Source organism: Doryrhamphus excisus, chromosome 4, assembly GCF_030265055.1.
Source record: "Doryrhamphus excisus isolate RoL2022-K1 chromosome 4, RoL_Dexc_1.0, whole genome shotgun sequence".
In the NCBI taxonomy this organism is placed as follows: Eukaryota; Metazoa; Chordata; class Actinopteri; order Syngnathiformes; family Syngnathidae; genus Doryrhamphus; species Doryrhamphus excisus.
Window position 1 is genome coordinate 178,816 of NC_080469.1, and position 21,281 is coordinate 200,096.

At 43.7% G+C, this 21,281-nt stretch overlaps 2 protein-coding genes across 7 annotated transcripts in view; one reads left to right on the forward strand and one right to left on the reverse strand.

Annotated features, from left to right (window-relative positions):
- Positions 1-19,890, forward strand: part of LOC131127723 (protein crumbs homolog 1-like) — a 40,747-nt gene extending 20,857 nt beyond the window's left edge. For all 6 annotated transcript variants that reach the window (XM_058069890.1, XM_058069891.1, XM_058069893.1 and 3 more), the window contains 12 exons: positions 835-1,530; positions 2,626-2,821; positions 3,084-3,223; positions 3,334-3,519; positions 3,610-3,723; positions 8,137-9,093; positions 10,421-10,962; positions 12,127-12,292; positions 12,966-13,827; positions 14,442-14,558; positions 15,527-15,653; positions 17,358-19,890. In XM_058069890.1, the coding sequence (XP_057925873.1) occupies positions 835-1,530; positions 2,626-2,821; positions 3,084-3,223; positions 3,334-3,519; positions 3,610-3,723; positions 8,137-9,093; positions 10,421-10,962; positions 12,127-12,292; positions 12,966-13,827; positions 14,442-14,558; positions 15,527-15,653; positions 17,358-17,579 (4,325 nt within the window). In that variant the 3' untranslated portion in view covers positions 17,580-19,890. The remainder of the gene's footprint in view (positions 1-834; positions 1,531-2,625; positions 2,822-3,083; positions 3,224-3,333; positions 3,520-3,609; positions 3,724-8,136; positions 9,094-10,420; positions 10,963-12,126; positions 12,293-12,965; positions 13,828-14,441; positions 14,559-15,526; positions 15,654-17,357) is intronic.
- Positions 1-21,281, reverse strand: part of im:7150988 (Golgi-associated plant pathogenesis-related protein 1) — a 62,316-nt gene that overhangs the window by 22,080 nt on the left and 18,955 nt on the right. The window lies entirely within an intron of this gene.

Here is a 21,281-nt window from a genome sequence, read left to right on the forward strand (position 1 = left end):
GAGTAGAATACTACTCTACTGCTGCTGTTTACTGTGAAGGAGAGATTTACAATGCAACAAGTCACAGATACTGAATTACACTAAATATTACATCTTTTGAAGGCATTATATTTGGATTTTCATTCATGTAGCCATTTTTAAGCCTGCTTAATTTAGGCCACGAATACGTACAATTTGCTTACATATGCATACATATGTTTACTAATAACAGAGCATACAACAGCAATCATTGAATTGATTTGGAAAAAAGGCCATAGAGAGAAGGTGCGATACATACAGTAAACGTCGGATATATCGGATTCAATTGTTCCCACTGGTTTTGTCCGATATAAGCGAAATCCGTTATATGCGTATACCGGAAAATGTCCGTTTTACGCATATATGGGATTTATATCCGGTATATGCGTAAATGGGATTTTATCCGTTCTAAAAAGGCACTTCCTTGACTATGTTTCCAATGTACCTGGACGCGCAGGCAACGCTGCAAACGCTGCAAATGACGTCGTATAGCGGCCTGTCACCATTCGGCCAATCGGAGCGCCACGATGCGGCCATCCGATATATGCCAGGGAAATTTCATGGAAATGCATTGGAACGGGACTGGAGATTTTGTCCGAAATAGGCGAAATCCGTTATAAAAAATCTGATATATGCAATGAATTTTTATTGGAAATGCATTACAGAAAAATCGGTTCTTTTTTATCTGTCCGTTGTGAGCGAATTTCCGATATATCCGAGTCCGATATATCCCAGGTTTACTGTATAATGCTCATCATAAGATGTTCATAACTAAATAGTGCATCTTTGGTGTTTATTGTGCCATTTTCCCGGCAGGCTTTCTGTGTACCGCAGCAGCCGACAAGTGTCTCCCGTCACCTTGCAACAACGGCGCCACATGTGTTGAACATCTGGGCGACTACGTGTGCCTGTGCCCCAAAGGACCCGTGTGGTACATGGGCAAAAACTGCGACCAGCTGTACGACGCTTGCATCCTGGCACCTTGCGCCAACTGCACCAGCAGTCCCGGGACCGGCAATTTCACGTGCCACTGCCCGGATGGCCTCACGGGCCTGAACTGCACCCTGGATGTAGACGAGTGCGAAAGCAACCCCTGCACGGGTATCAGGTCTCACTGTGTCGATGGACTCAATGCCTTCGCGTGCCACTGTCCCCGTGGATTCGGAGGCGAATACTGCCAGTCGCATGTCACGACTTGCTCAAAGGAAACGTGCCAGAATGGCGGCACCTGTACCGACATTCCTGACATCGGACATCATTGCCAGTGTGCTGCCGGATTCCGGGGGGCAGACTGCGAAGAAAACATGGATGAATGCGAGTCGGCGCCCTGTCAAAACGGAGCCATCTGTAAAGATGGCGTCAATGCCTATCAGTGTTTCTGTGTGCCCGGGTTTCAAGGTTTTCACTGTGACTTGGACATCAACGAGTGTGCCTCCCAGCCGTGTCAGAACAACGGCACATGCGTGGACGAAGTGGACAACTACAGCTGTGACTGTCCTCAAGGCTTCACAGGTAAGACTCGTGGTGCTGATTCTTTAGATGATTGATGCCAGAAAATTGTGGTAGCTGTGGTACAGTAGGTGTCAATCATCCTCCGGTTTTCCCTGGGAAACACTTCCCACAGATTTTCCTCATCGTCCAGAAATAGTTTCTAAAAATGTCCCATGTTTTAACCTCTCTGGTGACAACGCTATCCATAAACCATATCCATGCTTGAGCGTACTGTAAATTGTGACTATAGGGGTGTTATTTCATGTCTAGAAGGCTCTAATAATGTTATTAACTCTATTTAGAAGCTTCTTAACAGGTTTTAATGCTATAATTATGAATATCCAGTTCTCTTATCACCGTCACTTATCCCAGTTTGGACAATTAATTGTGATAAACGAGGGATTGCTGTACTCGGTGCAATGGCAAGGTGGTCTGATTTTTTCCACTAGTATTTTTCCACCAGCACCCAACACAACAAAAAATTCCAACCTTTGGTTGGAAGATGTCGGAAAGACGCGGCTGCCTGCCGCCATGCAATTGTGTGTTGTTTTTCTGGCCGTCTTGTGATGTATTTATTTTATTTTACATTTACCATATTTTCTGGACTATAAGTCACTCGGGAGTATAAGTCGCACAAGGCCAAAAATGCATCATTATGTAGAAAAAACATACATAATTTCGGCATTTTTTTTGGGTAATTTATTTTCCAAACTACTTGACCAAAACAGACATTAGGTCCTCTTGGAAGGCAAGTTCTAACATGAATAAAAGAATAGAGAACAGGCTGAATAGGTGTAAGATATGCTAACACAATGCTTATTCAGCTACACAGAAAATAAACATGATCAGAAAAGGTGTCCAGTGTTTATGGAACATAAACACGTTTTTCATTTATAAGTCGCTCTGGAGTATAAGTCGCAGGAACAGCCAACCTATGAAAAAAAGTCCAACTTATAGTCTGGAAAATACGGTACGTACAAGAACATCTACTAAAAGCTCATTTTGAAAAACCAAAAAGAGTTCAAACCAGCAGCCTTTGGTCCCGCCGTCCGTCAAAGCAGCTCCAGTGTTAATGTTTTCACTGTAAGCTAACAACGCCAAACGCCATCCCCGCAGGGACCAACTGCGAGGTCGAGATTGACGAGTGTGAAGAACAACCCTGCCAGAACGGTGCCACCTGCCGAGACCACGTTGCCATGTATACGTGCCAGTGTATGGACGGGTTCCAGGGTCAAGACTGTGAGGTCAACATCGATGAATGTGCCAGCACGCCATGCCTAAATGATGGCGTGTGCGTCGATGGAGTCAACAGGTGACGTTAAAATACACATGGAATGTTTGCTTTTTTTCTGGTGCCGTGCAGCCTGTGAGACTGAAATCTGCAGATTTTGCACCGAAACATCATTTATTTTTAATTTGTGTAAATCCCAAAATGTGCATCATTTGTATTTGTTGGTACTTGTCTACTGAAACTAAGCTGACTAAGTCGACACGGCAATCCACATTAGCACACATTTTCTAGATACATTGACGTAGCAGCTGACGTAAACGCAGACGTTTGTGTCTTTCCTTAGATATGAGTGCGACTGCGAGGGGACAGGCTATGAAGGTGATCACTGTGAGGAGGATATTCCTGAATGTGCTTCCAATCCCTGCCAGCATGGTGCCTCGTGCTTGGAGGGGATCAACCTGTACAAGTGCCTCTGTTGGCCAGGTACACCTAGAACCAGCTGGACGATGTTTACGTTTATGTTCATACAGCTAACCCCACATTAGCAACATAGCTCATGAATGCTGGGTGTGCTATGCTTGTTGCGGTTGCAGGTTACGAGGGTGACAACTGCCAGGTGGATGAAGACGAGTGCGAGCAGCACCCCTGTGAAAATGGCGGCGAGTGCTTTGAGCGCTCTGATGTCCTGAACTACGGCCTTCTCCCTGAACTTAGCACGGCCAGCTTCACCTATGAAGAAGCAGCCGGATTCATCTGTCACTGCCAACCTGGATTCACAGGTTCTTGAACGCTTCCTTTCCCTTCCATGTTGTTTCATCAACTTAGCGATGAGAAGCGAAGCGTCACCTGACTACGCCTTGGCGTTACAGGAGAAAACTGCTCAATCAACGTGGACGAGTGCGTGTCTGCTCCGTGCCATCATGGAGGAAGCTGCCAAGATCTAGTCAACTCCTACCAGTGTTTGTGTCCCGATGGCTTCACAGGTAGGAGAGACGTCATCACTTCCTGTCTTATCATCCGGGCCAGGTCGCTGTGGAAAATGAGATTCTATATCTCAATAAGCTTCACCTGGTTAAATAAAGGTTTAATAAAAAAAATTCCAGGGAGATTTAACAACGTACTATCACACAACCATGCCAGCTGGCATCACATGACAAACACTCGACTTTTACTCACTCAAAGGTCCTCATCAAAGTTGAGTTTCATTGACTCGCAGACTTTCACTCACTCACTCACTCACTCACGGGTACCCAACAAAGACTCGAGTTTCACTGACTCACAGGTGCTTAGTGAAGACTTGACTTTCACTGACTCATGGGTACCCAACAAAGACTCGAGTTTCACTGACTCACAGGTGCTTAGTGAAGACTTGAGTTTCACTGACTCATGGGTACCCAACAAAGACTCGAGTTTCACCGACTCACAGGTGCTTAGTGAAGACTTGAGTTTCACTGACTCATGGGTACCCAACAAAGACTCGAGTTTCACCGACTCACAGGTGCTTAGTGAAGACTTGAGTTTCACTGACTCATGAGTACTGGACAAAGACTCAAGTTTCACTGACTCACAGGTGCTTAGTGAAGACTTGAGTTTCACTGACTCATGGGTACCTGACAAAGTCTCGAGTTTCACTGACTCACGGGTACCTGACAAAGACTCAGGTCTCATTGCCTTATTGGTATTTTATGAAGACTTGACTTTTACTGACTCACAGGTACTCAACGAAAACTCGACTTTCACTGACTCATGAGTTTTCGTGGAAGACTGAGGTTTCACTGACTCACGGGTACTTGACAAAGACTCAGGTCTCATTGCCTGATGGGTATTTTATGAAGACCTGGCTTTCACTGACTCATGAGTTTTCGTGGAAGACTGGGGTTTCACTGACTCATGGTGTCAACTTGTGACTGTGCGAGCATTTGTACGTGTACTTCCTGGTTGCTGGTTATTTGAGTGACAGTCATCGAGTTTCCAAATATATATATACTGCGTTTCGGAACATCAACAAAAATGTGCCAAAGCAAATGAAAACAATTTCCCATCGGGTTTTCATTTTGGATTCCTACAAAAGAACTCCAAATGAAAGAAGCTAATTGGCTAAGAGGAGCAGTGAAGCCCCAAGGAACCAGAAGGGATGCATATGGTTTACAGGAGCACAGCAGAAAACAGCAAAGCCAATAAAAGCCCCCATATGTTCATCTTGGGTATTAAACGGGGGTCTGCTAAGAAATGGTTGCGAGAGAGGAGCTTATGATAAAGCTGCTTAGATGTTTCAAATCTGATGGAAAACCAAAGGACAACACAAATGAATCCAAAAACAGGAATTGGACAATTGGATTGTTCCCTCGTCCTCCTGTGGCCTTTGCTGTTATGAATACAACCTTGTACGTTTCAACTAAAACACAAAGTCCATCTGGAGCAAAAATATAATCCTATCAAGTCGCACATGCGTGTGCGCTTGCTTGACTTCCCAGATGAGGGAGGGGGTCACCATATGCCCTGCTGCTCCACCCCCACCCTCCAGTCCCCAGTCTGGAAAGCAATGGTGGTCGGCTTGGCCCAAATTAAACCACAGGGACCCGTTAGTTTCAAAATACTACTCATTTCATTCCGGTTTTATGTAGTAATTCAAGTTATATGTAGTATTCATTCTGGTCACTCGGCATCAGTAGCGTTACGCCAAGGAGACAAGATATGAGACTGGGATGTCCGACATAATAGGATGAAAAGACCTTCTCCTCCGGTTTCCTCCCACATTCCAAAAACATGCCAGGCCAAATGTGGCCCGCAGGACACTAGTTTGAGGCCCCCGCCTTGATATGAAAGTTTAATGTTAGTGCGGCCCGCGCAAGTTTGATATGGATGCTGTATGGTATCATGTACCCAGAAAAAATGATTACGTTTGATTCATGTTCATGTTAAAGGTTAAATAACTGTTAATAGTTATCCTCCCTATCCGTGTGGAAGTGGTAAGTTTTTGGCTATTTAAGTTGAAAGGAAATAACTTGAAGGCTACCGTTTAGGTGGCTAGCTCTCTAGTTTGCGAGTTAGCATGTGTCTCAAGACCCTGCAGTTGCGCAATATGTTGTAAATAAAAAGAGTATAAATGTGACTATAGTCGTGTTTTGTCATGTCTACAGGGCTCTAATAATGCTTTGTTCATTTTAATATGAAAAAAATCATTTGTCTACCCACCAACTATATGTGCTTTCTTAACTTTTTATTATTATTATTATATTTATTTATTACTGATTGATTGATTTTCTTTATTCTTGATTTGTTTATTTATTTTTCATTTAATTTTGTGTAGAAAAATAAAAAGTAAGATATTTGAGAACAGTGGAATGTTTTATCAGAGCTTTGATTGTAGAAAATCGTAACCAAAGCAAAGTTTTTAAATTTTTTTTGTTTTTAATAAATGCGTTTTTTTTCTTTTTTTTTTTTAAAACCTGATGCGACCCAGTCTCACCCAGACCCTAGCTCCAGTGGCCCCCAGGTAAATTGAGTTTGAGACCCCTGATATAAATGATTTGAGATTCAAACCAGCAACCACGGGGTGGGAAACAACCCCCCCCCCCCATGTAGAATAAGACCAACATTACAGTAATGGAAATGAAGATTTTTCACTCAATAAGTTGCTTATTTATTTTCATTGAATGAAGTCCTGCCCCCCCCCCCATGGTTGCATGAAGCTGTTGGCCTGCAGTGGCCTCTGCTGGTTACTTTGAGAAGCTGCTCCCACTAGCAGGCCCCCACAGGCTTAGTGAGGAGATCTGGAAGGCATTCCTCCCGTCAAAGACGGACAGGAGCCAGCTGGAGGCAGGAGGCTTAGCACTCTGCTCGGGATGGGCAGCACAGGGTGGAAGAGAAGGAGGGACGGAGGGATGGACAAAGTGGAAAAGAGAAGACTGGGCAGGGCTGATTCGTAATCACTCCTCTCTGCCTGCATGGGACGCAGTGGAAGAGTCAGGACGCTTTTCTAAGCTTCAGGACTAGAGAGGACAGAGGAGTGGCCACTGCAAGCGCTTGTCAGCCAGCAGGTCTGCAAGATTGTGAGGTTGGTGGGTTGTGGATCATGTGGATCATGTGGATCATGTGGATCATGTGGATCACGCGGGGACGGAACTTACTGCTGCTGCTGCTGTGTTGCTGCTCTGAGCGATGGCGGCTGACAGGTACAGCGTGGTACAGCACTTTTCATGTCATGGAACACGCGAGATGTTTGATGATGGAGCCCTGGCACGTCGTAGAAATTAGGATTTTGAATGTTTTCTAATAAAAGTGTTCCAGTTTGAACTGGTCTGCATATAATCTGTCAATCACATTCTTCGTGTTGTAACGGCCTCTCATGTAATTGTGTTAAGAAATGCTCAAATTAGGAGATTACTTTCCCAAAAAGTAGTTACTCCTTAGTTACCATGGAAATTAGCTTCAAATACGTCAAAGAACCATGAATTAGCTTTGTAGTAGCATGTACCGTTGAGATGTTTCATGAGATAGTGCTGAGGGCTGAGCTCATGACTTGCAATGCTGTTTTTCCGAGCGCGAGAGACGAGCTGTTTATCATCCTGTGTAGTTGTAGTGACCGATGGCGTCAGGATAGATATGAGCGTATAATAACATGCCACATTTGAAATACAGTCATTAAGCCAATTAAGCGTAATTATTCGCCGAAATGAAGCATTTTCAAAAATAAAAATGTCAACATTTAGTAAAATACAAATATAGGACATTCAGAAGACGCATTCAAAGAGGTTGTGATAATATGTAGTACTCCACACTGGCCACTAGGTGTCAGTAATGTTACTGTAATGTCACAGAAACGCACACAAGCAATGTTATGTCTTAAATGTATTATTATTTTGACTATATCGCGTCATTCATTCATTCATTCATTTTCTATCGCTTATCCTCACAAGGGTCGCAGGGGGTGCTGGAGCTGTTCAATCACCAGCCAATCCCAGGGCACATATAGACAAACAACCATTCACACTCACATTCATACCTATGGACAATTTGGAGTGGCTAATTAACCTAGCATGTTTTTGGAATGGGGGGAAAAAACCGGAGTACCCGGAGAAAACTCGGGGAGAACATGCAAACTCCACACAGAGATGGCTGAAGGTGGGATCGAACTCGGGTCTCCTAGCTGTGAGGTCTGTGCGCTAACCACTCAACCACCGTGCAGTATATATGGGGTCATAGGAGTGTAAAATTGAGTGTTGTGTTATGTCTCGAGGGCGCTAGCAATGTTACAAACTCTACTTAGAAAGTTTACTATGAAAATATTCCATTTATGAATAAAGCTTCACTTATCCTGGTCAGGAGTGGCATGCAGATTGATTTTTGATTGACATGCTCAAATGACCGACTGCCATTGTCATCCTTCCACGCAGGCGTACACTGTGAAGTGGACATCAACGAGTGTGACAGCAATCCTTGCCAGAACGGCGCCACGTGTGAAGATGGTGCCAACTCGTACATCTGTACGTGTCCGGCCCCAGAGCCGGGCCAAGAGCCCTTGGGCGGACGCAACTGCGACGTGCTCCTGGTTGGTTGTTGGCAGCACCAATGCGAGCACGGCGGCGTCTGCGTGCCGCTGCTGACCGCCTACGGCGAGCACAGCTACACGTGCCTGTGCGGGAATGGCTGGACGGGGGAACTCTGCAACACCTCCACCACCTTTTCCTTCAACTCGGACGGCTACGTCCACATGCAGCTGCCCGTCTCCAGAAGCAGAGCAAGGCTTGGTTTTGACGAGCCAAACTATGGGCTTCACATGCAGCTCAGATTCAGGAGCACGCTCCCTGACATGCTCCTGTACCACCGTGGCACCACGGACCGCTTCATCTCCTTGGAGTTAGTCCGGGGGTCCCTTCAGGCCAGGTTAAAGTCCGGGAGGATGTTGCAGGTCACTTATCCAGGTCCAGTCAACGACGGCGAATGGCACCAAGTCACCGTGGCCATGGATGAGAGGCTGACTCTGACGGTGGTGGGACCCGGCTGTGAGGAAGGATGCAGAGTGAAAAACGAGGTCTACAACCATCTCATCTTCTTCCAGTCGGACTCTTTTCAGCAACTCTACGTCGGTGGGGCGCCACGGGAATATCTGACGCTGGCAACCAGCCGGAGGGGCTTCATCGGCTGCATGGAAGACCTTCGAGTGGACTACAAGCCGCTGCTTCCGCAGGACCTCATGAGAGAGGAGAGCATCGGCTTGGAACTGGGATGCACCAAAGAGGACGTGTGCCACCAAGATGACCCTTGCCAACCACGGGGGTCGTGTGTGGACATGTGGGTTGCGGCCAAATGTCAGTGCTATCGGCCGTACTATGGAGAAACATGCCACAGAGGTGAGAACTCATTGGATCCATCAAATTTAGCGAGTGCAACGAGGGGTGGAACCGGGTAACCGTCGCAGGTCGGTACGCGGCAGTGTCCCTCGTTTATCGCTGTTAACTCATTCCAGGCCCAAAAGTGATACGTGAATTTCCACAGTATTTTTACAATCTATTTAATATTTTCATAGTTACAGCATAGAAAACCGGTTTACAAACTTGTAAATAGGATTTTAGAGGTTATTAGAGCCCCCCAGACATAAAATAAGTGCCATAAGTGTCAATTGTGACAAACTTGAGTTGCAGCTTCTAGCCTCGTTCCCCATCTCAAATGAACAATGTTTTCGTCCTATCAACTTGTCTTTGTTTCCATATTTCACTGGGAAAGCCAAGTATTCCCAAACAGGAGACCAAATACATTTTTCCAGCTGCATTGTATTTTTTTTTTTACTGATTAGACACATGACGCAATTGAAGCACCATTAGGGCCTGACCATACAGGAACGTTTTCAGGTGGAAACAAAGTATTTTATGGTGGTACTAAGGGTGTCAGGATACAGTTAGACCTGATGTATTACAGTAAACCTGGGATATATCGGATTCAATTGTTCCCACTGGTTTTGTCCGATATAAGCGAAATCCGTTATATGCGTATACCGGAAAATGTCCGTTTTACGCATATATGGGATTTATATCCGGTATATGCGTAAATGGGATTTTATCCGTTATAAAAAGGCACTTCCTTGACTATGTTTCCAATGTACCTGGACGCGCAGGCAACGCTGCAAACGCTGCAAATGACGTCGTATAGCGGCCTGTCACCATTCGGCCAATCGGAGCGCCACGATGCGGCCATCCGATATATGCCAGGGAAATTTCATGGAAATGCATTGGAACGGGACTGGAGATTTTGTCCGAAATAGGCGAAATCCGTTATAAAAAATCCGATATATGCAATGAATTTTTATTGGAAATGCATTACAGAAAAATCGGTTCTTTTTTATCTGTCCGTTGTGAGCGAATTTCCGATATATCCGAGTCCGATATATCCCAGGTTTACTGTACATCGTTTTCACCCAGTGAAGCGTTCCCATGTTGACGAGGCATTCATGTGTACCTTGTTGAAATTCAGTACGCCTCTGTACTGAACCGAAAGTTTTGTACTGAAAAATACATCCACCGTTTCACCCATTGTTGCAACCTGAGGAAATACGATTTACATTTTTGACAAAAGTAAAACTTCCAAGCAATGTCTTTGGTCCTAAAGAGCAACCATTTAAAGCAAATCAGAAATTGTAAATGTATGTGAAATAATAAGTATGCTCTTAAATTGTACTTGCAGAATATCCATCCTGGACCTTTGGTCACGAGAACACCACAAGCTATGCCGCCTTTAACATCACAGAAACCCACGGAGACAATTTCTCCATCTCCTTCATGGTGCGATCCCTGAAAGCGAACGGCTTACTTCTGCAGTTTCGCCGAGAGAAAAAGTCCTACCTGACAGTCTACCTGAAGGACGCCGCAGTTGCCATCTATAGTCCTTACACCACTCTCCTGTCAGAGGCCAAGTCTCTCACGGACGGCGACAATCATTTGGTGACGCTAAAAGTCAACTACGGCCACGTGTTCTTCCCCAAAGCGGGGAACCACCGCGCGTTAGGGAACGTGAGCATCGAGGCAGGAGATGTGCTTTATGTCGGAGGACTCCTTGCAGGTGAAAACACGAACATCTGGGGTGGAACGTTCAAGGGCTGCCTCCAAGACATCCGGTTGGACAACAGGCATCTGGCCATGGTGGACCATACGGACGGGTTGGAGGTTTACCAGGCCACGGAGGAGGACAATGTTCTACCAGGATGTCAAAGTGATGACACTTGCAAGGTATCGGAAAAAAACCCAAAGTATTCTCCTCTCTGGTTCTGTTAAAGGTTCACACGATGACCAGCTGTCAAAAATGTCCGCCTCCATTTGTGTGCATTTGTCAGTTAGCATACAGTATAGCATGCGTCTACACAAGTCAATACAGCGTATGAGTGCCGCTGTGTTGTTAATGCATTTTTATCCAAAAACGTCCTTGCTAGCAGTGTGTCAATACAGTAAACCTGGGATATATCGGACTCGGATATATCGGAAATTCGCTCACAACGGACAGATAAAAAAGAACCGATTTTTCTGTAATGCATTTCCAATAAAAATTCATTGCATATATCGGATTTTTTATAACGGATTTCGCCTATTTCGGACAAAATCTCCAGTCCCGTTCCAATGCATTTCCATGAAATTTCCCTGGCATATATCGGATGGCCGCATCGTGGCGCTCCGATTCGCCGAATGGTGACAGGCCGCTATACGACGTCATTTGCAGCGTTTGCAGCGTTGCCTGCGCGTCCAGGTACATTGGAAACATAGTCAAGGAAGTGCCTTTTTAGAACGGATAAAATCCCATTTACGCATATACCGGATATAAATCCCATATATGCGTAAAACGCACATTTTCCGGTATACGCATATAACGGATTTCGCTTATATCGGACAAAACCAGTGGGAACAATTGAATCCGATATATCCCAGGTTTACTGTACATGGAAACAGGAAGTGTAAGTCAGCTGTGTTGCCTGTCGATTATGTCATCAGAGGTTGACTCTGTAGTTCTTCGCTCACGTCACAAGTCCCAAAAATGTTCATAGGTTTTTATAGTTTTGCAATTATGCTGCATGAGTGATTATGTGTCAGCTGGCAAGAACTTATTGGATTGATGGAAATACTCATCTAATACACATTTCCTTTGGGTCCAGACTTTTGGGACACCCTGTTATATTCAGTACTAGTTCTATCGCACAGGCTTGTCTCTATTCCCAATGTGAACCAAATGTGTCAGATTGTTACCGTGCCCTCGCTGAGCTGGTTGTGAATCCCTTTGATGATCCCCCTGCATGTTACCTCCTAATCTTCTCTGCAGCTTTTGCCGGGCCGGTGCAGTCGTCTCGGGTTAGAGATTTCACAAGTGAGCGTCTAATCCACACGCCTGTGTTTGTCTGTACGCAGGACGAGCCGTGCGCCAACGCTGGGACGTGCCAGATTACCTGGAATGACTTCAGGTGTGACTGTCCCGTTCAATTCTCTGGACAGCTGTGCCAGAAGCGATTGTGGTGTGTCGACAAGCCGTGTTCTGATAAAGGGCAATGTGTCGACCTGTGGGATGGTTATGAGTGTGAGTAATCCTTTGCTACCAATTATTGTGACTATGGGATATATAGGTCAGCATGAACACGACTCGTACGACTTGCAGTCTTGAGTTCCAGGAAGCTCCATCCAATGGTCAAAGTAATTACCAACCTCTGGTCATTGAAATGAAAGTAGACATTTTAAAAACAGTTCGCTGTAGTGCAAAAGTCCAAGGCAAGGTGACTTGGGCATCTGGTTGGGTTTCCTCCCAGACTCCTGAGGTGTTCAGGACACGTTCAGGGCACACAGGAGGCCTCGGGGAAGACCCAGGACACGTTAGAGACTATTAGTCTCAAGCCATCTAAGAACCCACCAGAGAAGCTGGACGAAGCATCCATTGAGAGGGAAGCCTGGGCTTTTGGTCTTGGGCGACCGCCCCCATGACCCACACTGAGATGAATGAAAGAAGATGGAAGGTGATCGCAGTCGATAGGAACTAAAAACGACCGACTATCATTAACTACAATTCAAGAATGCTAGGTCCAAATGTGCAACAGAGAAACTGAGAAAAGACGAGGAATCAGTGGGAGAACGAAGTGTAATCCAAGAAAATAATGAAATGTGACAAGACCAGACGGTTCATATGAGAAACAAGGAATAATTCGATGATGAGGCGACAAAGAGTGTCATTCATCTATTTCAACCGTTTCCTCTCACAGGTTTGACCGAAGCCTTTTTCCAGGACAACGGTCTGGAGTATTTTGCCAACAGCTCCCTGCTGAGCCCGATAACCAACATCACCATGGTCATTCGAACACGAGAGGAGAACGGCATCTTGGTGAGGGCCAACAACAGAGCTATGGTCTTCTGCCTGGGACTCCTCAATTCCACCCTTCTGGTCAAAATCGACAGCGGATCAAGTGCAGATCTGCTGGCTTTTACCAGTGACCGCACCATCGCCGACGGGGCTTGGCACCGTGTGGCATTGACCATGGTGGACCCTGCACTGCCAGCGTCTCGATGGGTCCTCACCGTGGACGGCTACTCAGCTGGCGGCAGCCTCGGAGCCGGTGGCAACCTCAACTTCCTTAACGACACCAAAATTTGGCTCGCCGAGAAATATACCGGATGTCTGGGAGAAGTGCGAGTCGGTGGGATCTACCTTCCGCTTTTCAGCGTACCGGACGCCCCTCAGACAAGTCGATTCTCCAGACTGAATGGACACGAGCCAACCATCGGGTGCCAGGGTGCCCCGGTTTGTGACTCTCAGCCATGTCTCAACGAGGGTGTGTGCCAGGACCAGTTTAACGAGTTTAACTGCAGCTGCAGGCCAGGTTGGGAGGGGAGGCTGTGTGAGGCCGAGATAGACGAGTGCTCTTCTAGCCCTTGCGTCTACGGGACGTGCAAAGACCTCCTGGCCGATCACCGGTGTGACTGTGAGCCTGGCTACGTGGGGAGAAACTGCCAAGAAGAGGTGGACGACTGCTTGGAGTTCAGCTGCTTGAACGGGGGAACCTGTGAGGAACTGATGGAAACTCATACCTGCTTGTGTCCTCCAGGATACGTGGGCAAACGTTGCCAGTGAGTTTTTTCTTCTCGTCTTCTTTTAATGCGTAGAAACTTTGATTGTATGCCGGACTTTCAACATTTTTCCAAGACATTTTGTATGTCCAGAAATGCAGTACCCCTGCTACCCTCGTGGGGATAAGCGGCATAGAAAATGATAGATGGATAAATACAGTACAGCGCAACCTTGGTTAGCATTGTTAATTCATTGGACTCTAACTGAAATATTCGATTACTCACAAAGAATCAAGAATGAAGAAAGTTTAGTTTTGAGCGACTTCTTAACTGGGGTTTTCATAGCATTTCAACCAGGCCCACAAAGTTAGATTGTGAAAACCCCTGCTCAATAAAAAAATGTCAAAAATGTCTTTTAAGATTGTCCAACATCTCGTATGGGCTGACTGCCTCAGGCCACATTCCAGAGTGTTCTTTTTTTTTTTTTTTCATCAAAAAGGAATCTCGGGTGTCATATATACAAGACAAGAACTGACTGAATTAATGTACAGGATGTGTGATCTTTACACATCTTTATCTTTATCTTTATCTTTATCTGAGAAGTCTAAATCAACTTCACTCATTCCAATTCTATCGCTTTGTAAAATGTGTTGAATTGTATTTGTGTTCCACAGATGGCGATTCCCTCCAGTGGCTTGTGATGCCACGACCAAGTGTCTTAACGGAGGGGTTTGCATAGGTGGGGACATGGGGGGCAACTGCACCTGCAAGCCGGGATACACTGGTCCCAGGTGAGAGTCACATATACAGTATTCCACACGGATCAGATCCTAAATGTATTTCAAATTACCCGGAAAATACCATCCGTTTGTGTTATTAGGGGCCTCTCCACATGAAATAATGGAATGGCCTTTATTGTCATTATACAAGATGTACAACGAAATTGGAGATAACACCCCTATAGTCATGACATAACATTTACATGACATAACAAGAGTAAATAGGACATCTAGTACTCATGTGTGTTGTTGTAAATGTGCTCCTGTTGTCGTGTACCTGAGTGGGGGCCAAACAGGAAGTAATGTTATGGAAAAAAACATGTTAGCATTGACTGTGTCTGTTTGACATGGCTCAAACCTACAATCAAATCCGGCGATTGAGTCTGGTGCTTGTATGTCTTACCGAACACCTCGTGACCAGTATGGAATACCACATATGAGCACGTCTTTGGATTTGACGTCATTTAGACATTTTTATGCTTGAAATGGCTTCATATATTAACACATATGCTTATGTTTAAATGGGCATATTTTCGCCCAATAATTAATCGTATTCAAACACGAAACATTAATTAATACAGTTTTTAAAAACCGTGATAGCGAGGGATTACTGATGAATCAAAAATGATTTGGTTGAGTCAACTGGCCTATTCGGGTTGCTAGCGTCCTTGGGCGGAACAAGGACGATTAAACCGAATTGGAGACTTTTATTGGAGCTCAAACTAATCAAAGTGTTAAAAACGGTTTTAGTATTTTCCACACTGTATATGCTTTTGCTGTTTGCTTTCTATTGTATTTCAGTGATGGCGGAGTAGATCAGATCTGTCCATTTGTGCTACGCCACCATTGGCAAATCCGACATTTAGATCTGGATTTCAAGTAGCCTTAGACTTGGCCTGCTAATTTCGGGAGAACGTTTGCTTGTCGGTGTTGTTGAGTGTCAGCCCGTGTTGTGTTAAAGCCGCACTGATGTCTTTCAGGTGTGAGACAGAAATAGACGAGTGCCAGTCCAGTCCTTGTCTTAACGGTGCCACTTGTCTAGACCGACTCAACCATTTCCAGTGCGTATGTGTGCCGGGTTATAGCGGCCCACTCTGTGGAAGCAATGTAAGTACACGCAGTATTCCCATCGTTTCCTGTCACTGGATGCAATGCATGCTATCCAACAGACGTCATGCTCATCCTGATCAACATTTTAAGACTTCATTGAAAAATTGCAAGAATGAACAGTTTGCACTGTTGGATCTTAAGGAGGTTCTAAGTAGAGCTTGGAAATGCAAAAAGAAGAAATGGGAGTGAGATAAAACATTTTTGAGGAAGAATATTAAAGTGGAATAGGTTGTTTAAGTTGAAGACCACATCCTTTAAAAGCCACTGGAGCTAGGGTCTGGGCAAGGCTGGGCCGCATCAGGTTTTAAAAAAAAAAAAAAACCCAAAAAAACGCATTTATTAAAAACAGAAAAATATACAAACTTTTTCAGTGCCTTGGTTCCGATTTTCTACAATAAAAGCTCTGATAAAACATTCCACTGTTCTCAAATATCTTAATTTTGATTTTTCTGCAGAAATCAAGAATAAAGAAAATCAATCAGTAATAAATAAATAAATATAATAATAATAATAAAAGGGCAAATAATAAAAAGTTAAGAAAGCACATATAGTTGGTGGGTAGACAAATGATTTTTTTCATATTAAAATGAACAAAGCATTATTAGAGCCCTGTAGACATGACAAAACACGACTATAGTCACATTTATACTCTTTTTATTTACAACATATTGCGCAACTACAGGGTCTTGAGACACATGCTAACTCGCAAACTAGAGAGCTAGCCACCTAAACGGTAGCCTTCAAGTTATTTCCTTTCAACTTAAATAGCCAAAAACTTACCACTTCCACACGGATAGGGAGGATAACTATTAACAGTTATTTAACCTTTAACATGAACATGAATCAAACATAATAATTTTTTCTGGGTACATGATACCATACAGCATCTATATCAAACTTGCGCGGGCCGCACTGACATTAAACTTTCTCAAACTAGTGTCCTGCGGGCCACATTTGGCCCGCGGGCCGCGTGTTTGAGACGCCTGATCTATCTGGTTGTCCATCAGGACACGGGACGATGGTCGGCCCAGATGAAGGTGGTCACTGGTGCCGAGTGCAGTCCAATAACCATCTGACGGCATCTTCATAAGCCTTGTTTTCAGCTCCATAAAATTGCGTCAGGTTGTGCAGGGGCGTCAAACGACAGCTGGGTATGTGAATATGCTGCCTCCTGACGGAAGACCCCCCCCCGTATGTGTGATAATGACAACCGGACAACACTCCAGTTCACAATGCCCACCTGACAAAGGACTTATGATAGAGGAACTAAAGAACTAAAGATTTAGAACTAATAATTGGCTTTTTCGGACCTCGGACCGCTCTTTAAACCTGATTTAAATCCAATCATCCCAGAAATAGAGCCCTAGTTCCAAATCAAACACCCAATCAGGTGTGGCCCCCAGGTCCCTCTAACCAGAGTGAAAGTCACGCATTGAGTTGAAACAGGAAGCAGACGGAACAAAATGAAAGCCTCAAACAAGACATGATGGCAGAAATCCAACAAAACCGAGCTCAAGTCCAACTGTCATGCGGACCAAGACACCCGTCCGTGTGCACGCACCATTTGCACATTTGCCAAGTGTCGAGTGCAACGTTCGAGTACTGACAATACACAGAATTGTGTTGTACTTGGAGACACAGTATTTGTGATGAGGATCATAACAAATGTTTGCATACTCATTCCTTTAAATTGCTTTTCAGAAAAAAGAACAAAAGGAGCGAGTCCCGTGGCTGGTGGTGACCATCCCTCTCGCCATGTTATGCGTATTGCTCGCCATCTTGGTCATCTTTTTCCTAATCATGACGGCCCGGAAGAAGCGCCAGTCAGAGGGCACCTACAGCCCCAGCTCGCAGGAAGTAGCTGGAGCCAGGCTGGAGATGGGCAGCGTCCTCAAAGTGCCCCCCGAGGAGAGGCTGATCTGAGACCTGCAGTCCGGTCTACCGCCTCGTTTTAAGAGGCTGTTTGGAATTCTCTGAAGGTCCGTGATGTGGAGCCCTCCACCTACGGATGGATGACTGATGCTCCACCGAAGCTTCGGAGATGGTCTGTTATCCGACGACAAGAGCGAAAAATGAAGATTTGCTTTGAGAAGATCATCTCAAAGTAACGGACCGTGATTTGGATCACAAGCCACGAAGGGCGAGTACTTCATCGAGTCAATGAAAATGAACGAAAAAAAGGATTGCTTGTGTTGAAAAGCCCCGAGAGAACAGAAAAGAGGATATTGATATTGTGATAAAATATGACATATCTGGTGGTTTATACTCTATATCTCACCATCCGTCACAAGCAGAGAGCTCACCCTTTTATTTATTGCACAGCATCGTCAAAAGTCTGGAAGTCTTACGTACCGCTCTCTACGCTCTCGATTTATGATTGGAGAAGAACAGCTTGTAAATCAGAATATAATTATTCTATACAGTATACGTAATATTTGATTTTAGAGAGAATTCTTGTTGAAACTTACAGATTTCTAGCTAACATTATTTTCAGCTTTGTTTTTTGCAAGATCCAACTAAGTCTTGAATAAAACCACTTGGGCTCAGTAACTCATTAGTAACTCATACGGGCGTTTGATGCACAGAATTAGCCACCGAACATGAATGTGTAGTTAGCTGGGTTAGGGTCAGGGTCAGGGTCAGGGTTAGGGTTAGAGTTCTGCTTAAGGGTTAGGATTAGGGCTTTGGGATTAGAGCTAGGATCAAGGCTAAGGGAGTCCGGGTCAGCAGTTAAGGGTTGGCTGTTGGAGGTTATGCCTTTTCAGGTCGGCGGTGACCCCAACGACCCTAAGTACTATAGGAAGTACTATAGGAAATGAATGAATTCATGTCATGGGAGTGAAGCGACAAGCTCCTCACGGGTGGAAGATCAGTATTATTTCTAATGGATTTCAATACTACTACATTCCGTTGGATGTTTTTTTTTTTTTCTTGAAGGTTGACTTGGTACTGGGTACGTACTTTTTCTCCGACTGAGCATTTAAAGCAGGATTTAAGTGTTATTGCTTCTGTGAGGCACAGATGAATTATTCTGTATACACGTGCTCTGAAAAATACATTTTAACATTCTATTTGTGTTTTTCCTGGAAAAGGTGGAAAAGCTCACGAACAATAACTTCTCGAACAATTCCAATCTGGTTCATCGGCCAATTTGTTAGAAAGACATCAAGAAAGTAGTCCAACTGAGATTGGATCATGTAGATGACGTGCAGCATATTTTTTGAAGTACATGTGAAATGACTTGCTTTATTGCTTGTTTGTATTTGAGAGGTTTCGACTCAACATGACGTGTTAAAAACTAACAAACGGCTATAAGATGACTCCAGAAGCCACCTACTCTGGTCACCAGGACTGTATGTATATATGACGTGATTGATTTGTGTTTTTATGTCCTTAATGCAGCGTTTTCTATGTTTTTTTTTTTATTCTTGTCGCAATTTAAAGTAAATAGTATTTAATCTGTGTTATTATGACTGAGATGTAATTACTGTAAAAACATTTTTCCGACACAGAAAAAAAGCCTTCATTTTTAAAAAAGTTTTACTATGCAGGCAGACGTGGATTTGCTTAAATTTGTGCACATCGGCCAGAAGCACACGTAGCTTGGTTGGGTCCTGGCGTGGAAAGTAGTAATGCCAAACTCTAATTCTTTTATTATGAGTGAAATCAGGTACTAGATTAACTCGTGTCACCCATTCCCCCGACTTGTCCCGCATTTATTTATTTACGACTCATTCATGCTTAGCACAGCTTCAATGGCAACCCATACATACGGTATTTGTAAATCATTCTGGAATCACTCATCCAAGTAGTACCACATTAAAAACAAAAAACAAGCAATATATTATTCTGTTTTGTTTAGTGTACAGTGGAACCTTGGTTAGCATCAATAATCCATTCAAGAAGGGCTGACTCTAACCAAAACGTACTCTAACTAAATTATTTTCCCCGTAAAAAATATAAATGGAAATCCCATTAATCGGTTACAAAAATCCCCCAAACACAAAATGCATTTTTGTAGCTTTAAAAGTAAAGTTTTACATAAAAAAATGTTATGCACGTACTGTAAATACGTATGTATGCATGATGATTAAAAGGGATAAATTAATATTTAAGATTACTTTAACCTTCGTTTAAGACTGGATTGGTGTGAAAGGCATGATGTGGCAGCCAGAAAAACACCTTCCTGTTTTGCCATGAGTTGAATTCAATAGTTTTTCTCACGTCCAAGTCTCTGCTTTTTTTTTTAATCAAGGCTACAAAATTAGCCAAAATGAAGCCAAATAAAGTTGCAATGAAATTTTGATGAAGAAGGTGAGAACTACTGAGTTCAATGAATAAGACTTCCACTTCCTGTTTCCATATGTACCATACTGGTTAGTTGTTGGGCCGCTTAAAGAGTTTAGTCAAAATAAACACATGATGGAGTCACAGTTGATGCATTGCACTGCTGATGAGGATGTCATACAACAAAAAATATCCCTTTAATAACAACAAGATGTGTGTCATATTATACTCTAACCAGAAAATGTACGCAAACTGAGGCAAAATTTGGTCGTAAATTTGGACATTAACCAAAAAAAAAACTGCTAAGTGTATGCTAACTGAGGTACCGCTGTACATTGTTTGAAGTGTTTATGTGGTTATTTGATCACATGAAACAGTACAAATGCAGTAAAACATTGTCGGCTACATCTCACCACCACCCAAAACAGACAGGAGATGAATATTTCGGGAAAGCAAATCGTTATGTGGATCGAGAATAACAAAATTAAACCCTCTGACATTTTGCCCCAAAAAGGATCCCAAAATTGGATCTACAATAAAAACTATTTTTCTGTGCATGTACAAGGTGTACATGATGATGTTGGTGTGAAAGTGAGTCTTTGATGTTATTGTAGATAGAAAATGTACACATCTTTACTACTGGATAAGAATAAATAAAGTCGCTTGTTCCCTGAGTTTTAGCGGTAGGAATGATACCTTGGAAGGGCTAAATGTAAGATTTCAAGATTGTGCTTTGGTGTTTTGTTTGTTGAAATGATTCCTGTCAAGTTCTGGTCTCAGATGGTTCTTGTTTTCCACATGTGAATTGTCTTCTGTTTTTCTATGTTTAGCTTTTAGCTGAGACAGGTGCCACTGGTATTGATCAATTAGCATAGCAACACAAACACAACCTGGCAGCTCCCGGGTCCCTGTTGGGTTTAAAAGGTTATTCACTCAGTTAACCAATCAGAAGTTGGATAAAAATGTTTTGTATCTTAAGGCATTTTGGACAATTATATGCTTCCAACTTTGGAACTCTGAAAACGGATGGAGCCCAAATGGGTTTTGACCTCACAAATGTTCCTGTGGGCAAACTGTATCACAGACAAAATCCTAATTGTTTTGAAAAAAAGTCTTCCCAAAAGACAAATTGTGTAACCCCGGGTAACTCTCCACATGAAAAGCAGATATTGCTATTAGTATTTTATAGCTATATTGCTATAGCTCTTGTATGTAAAGTCCAAAATACACATTTATCATAAGATAAATTGTAGTTTATGTGCACTGAGCCATTGAAACATGATAATGAAACAAAGCATCTTTCTTTGTGTAGATTGCACCATGACTAAAAGGACACTG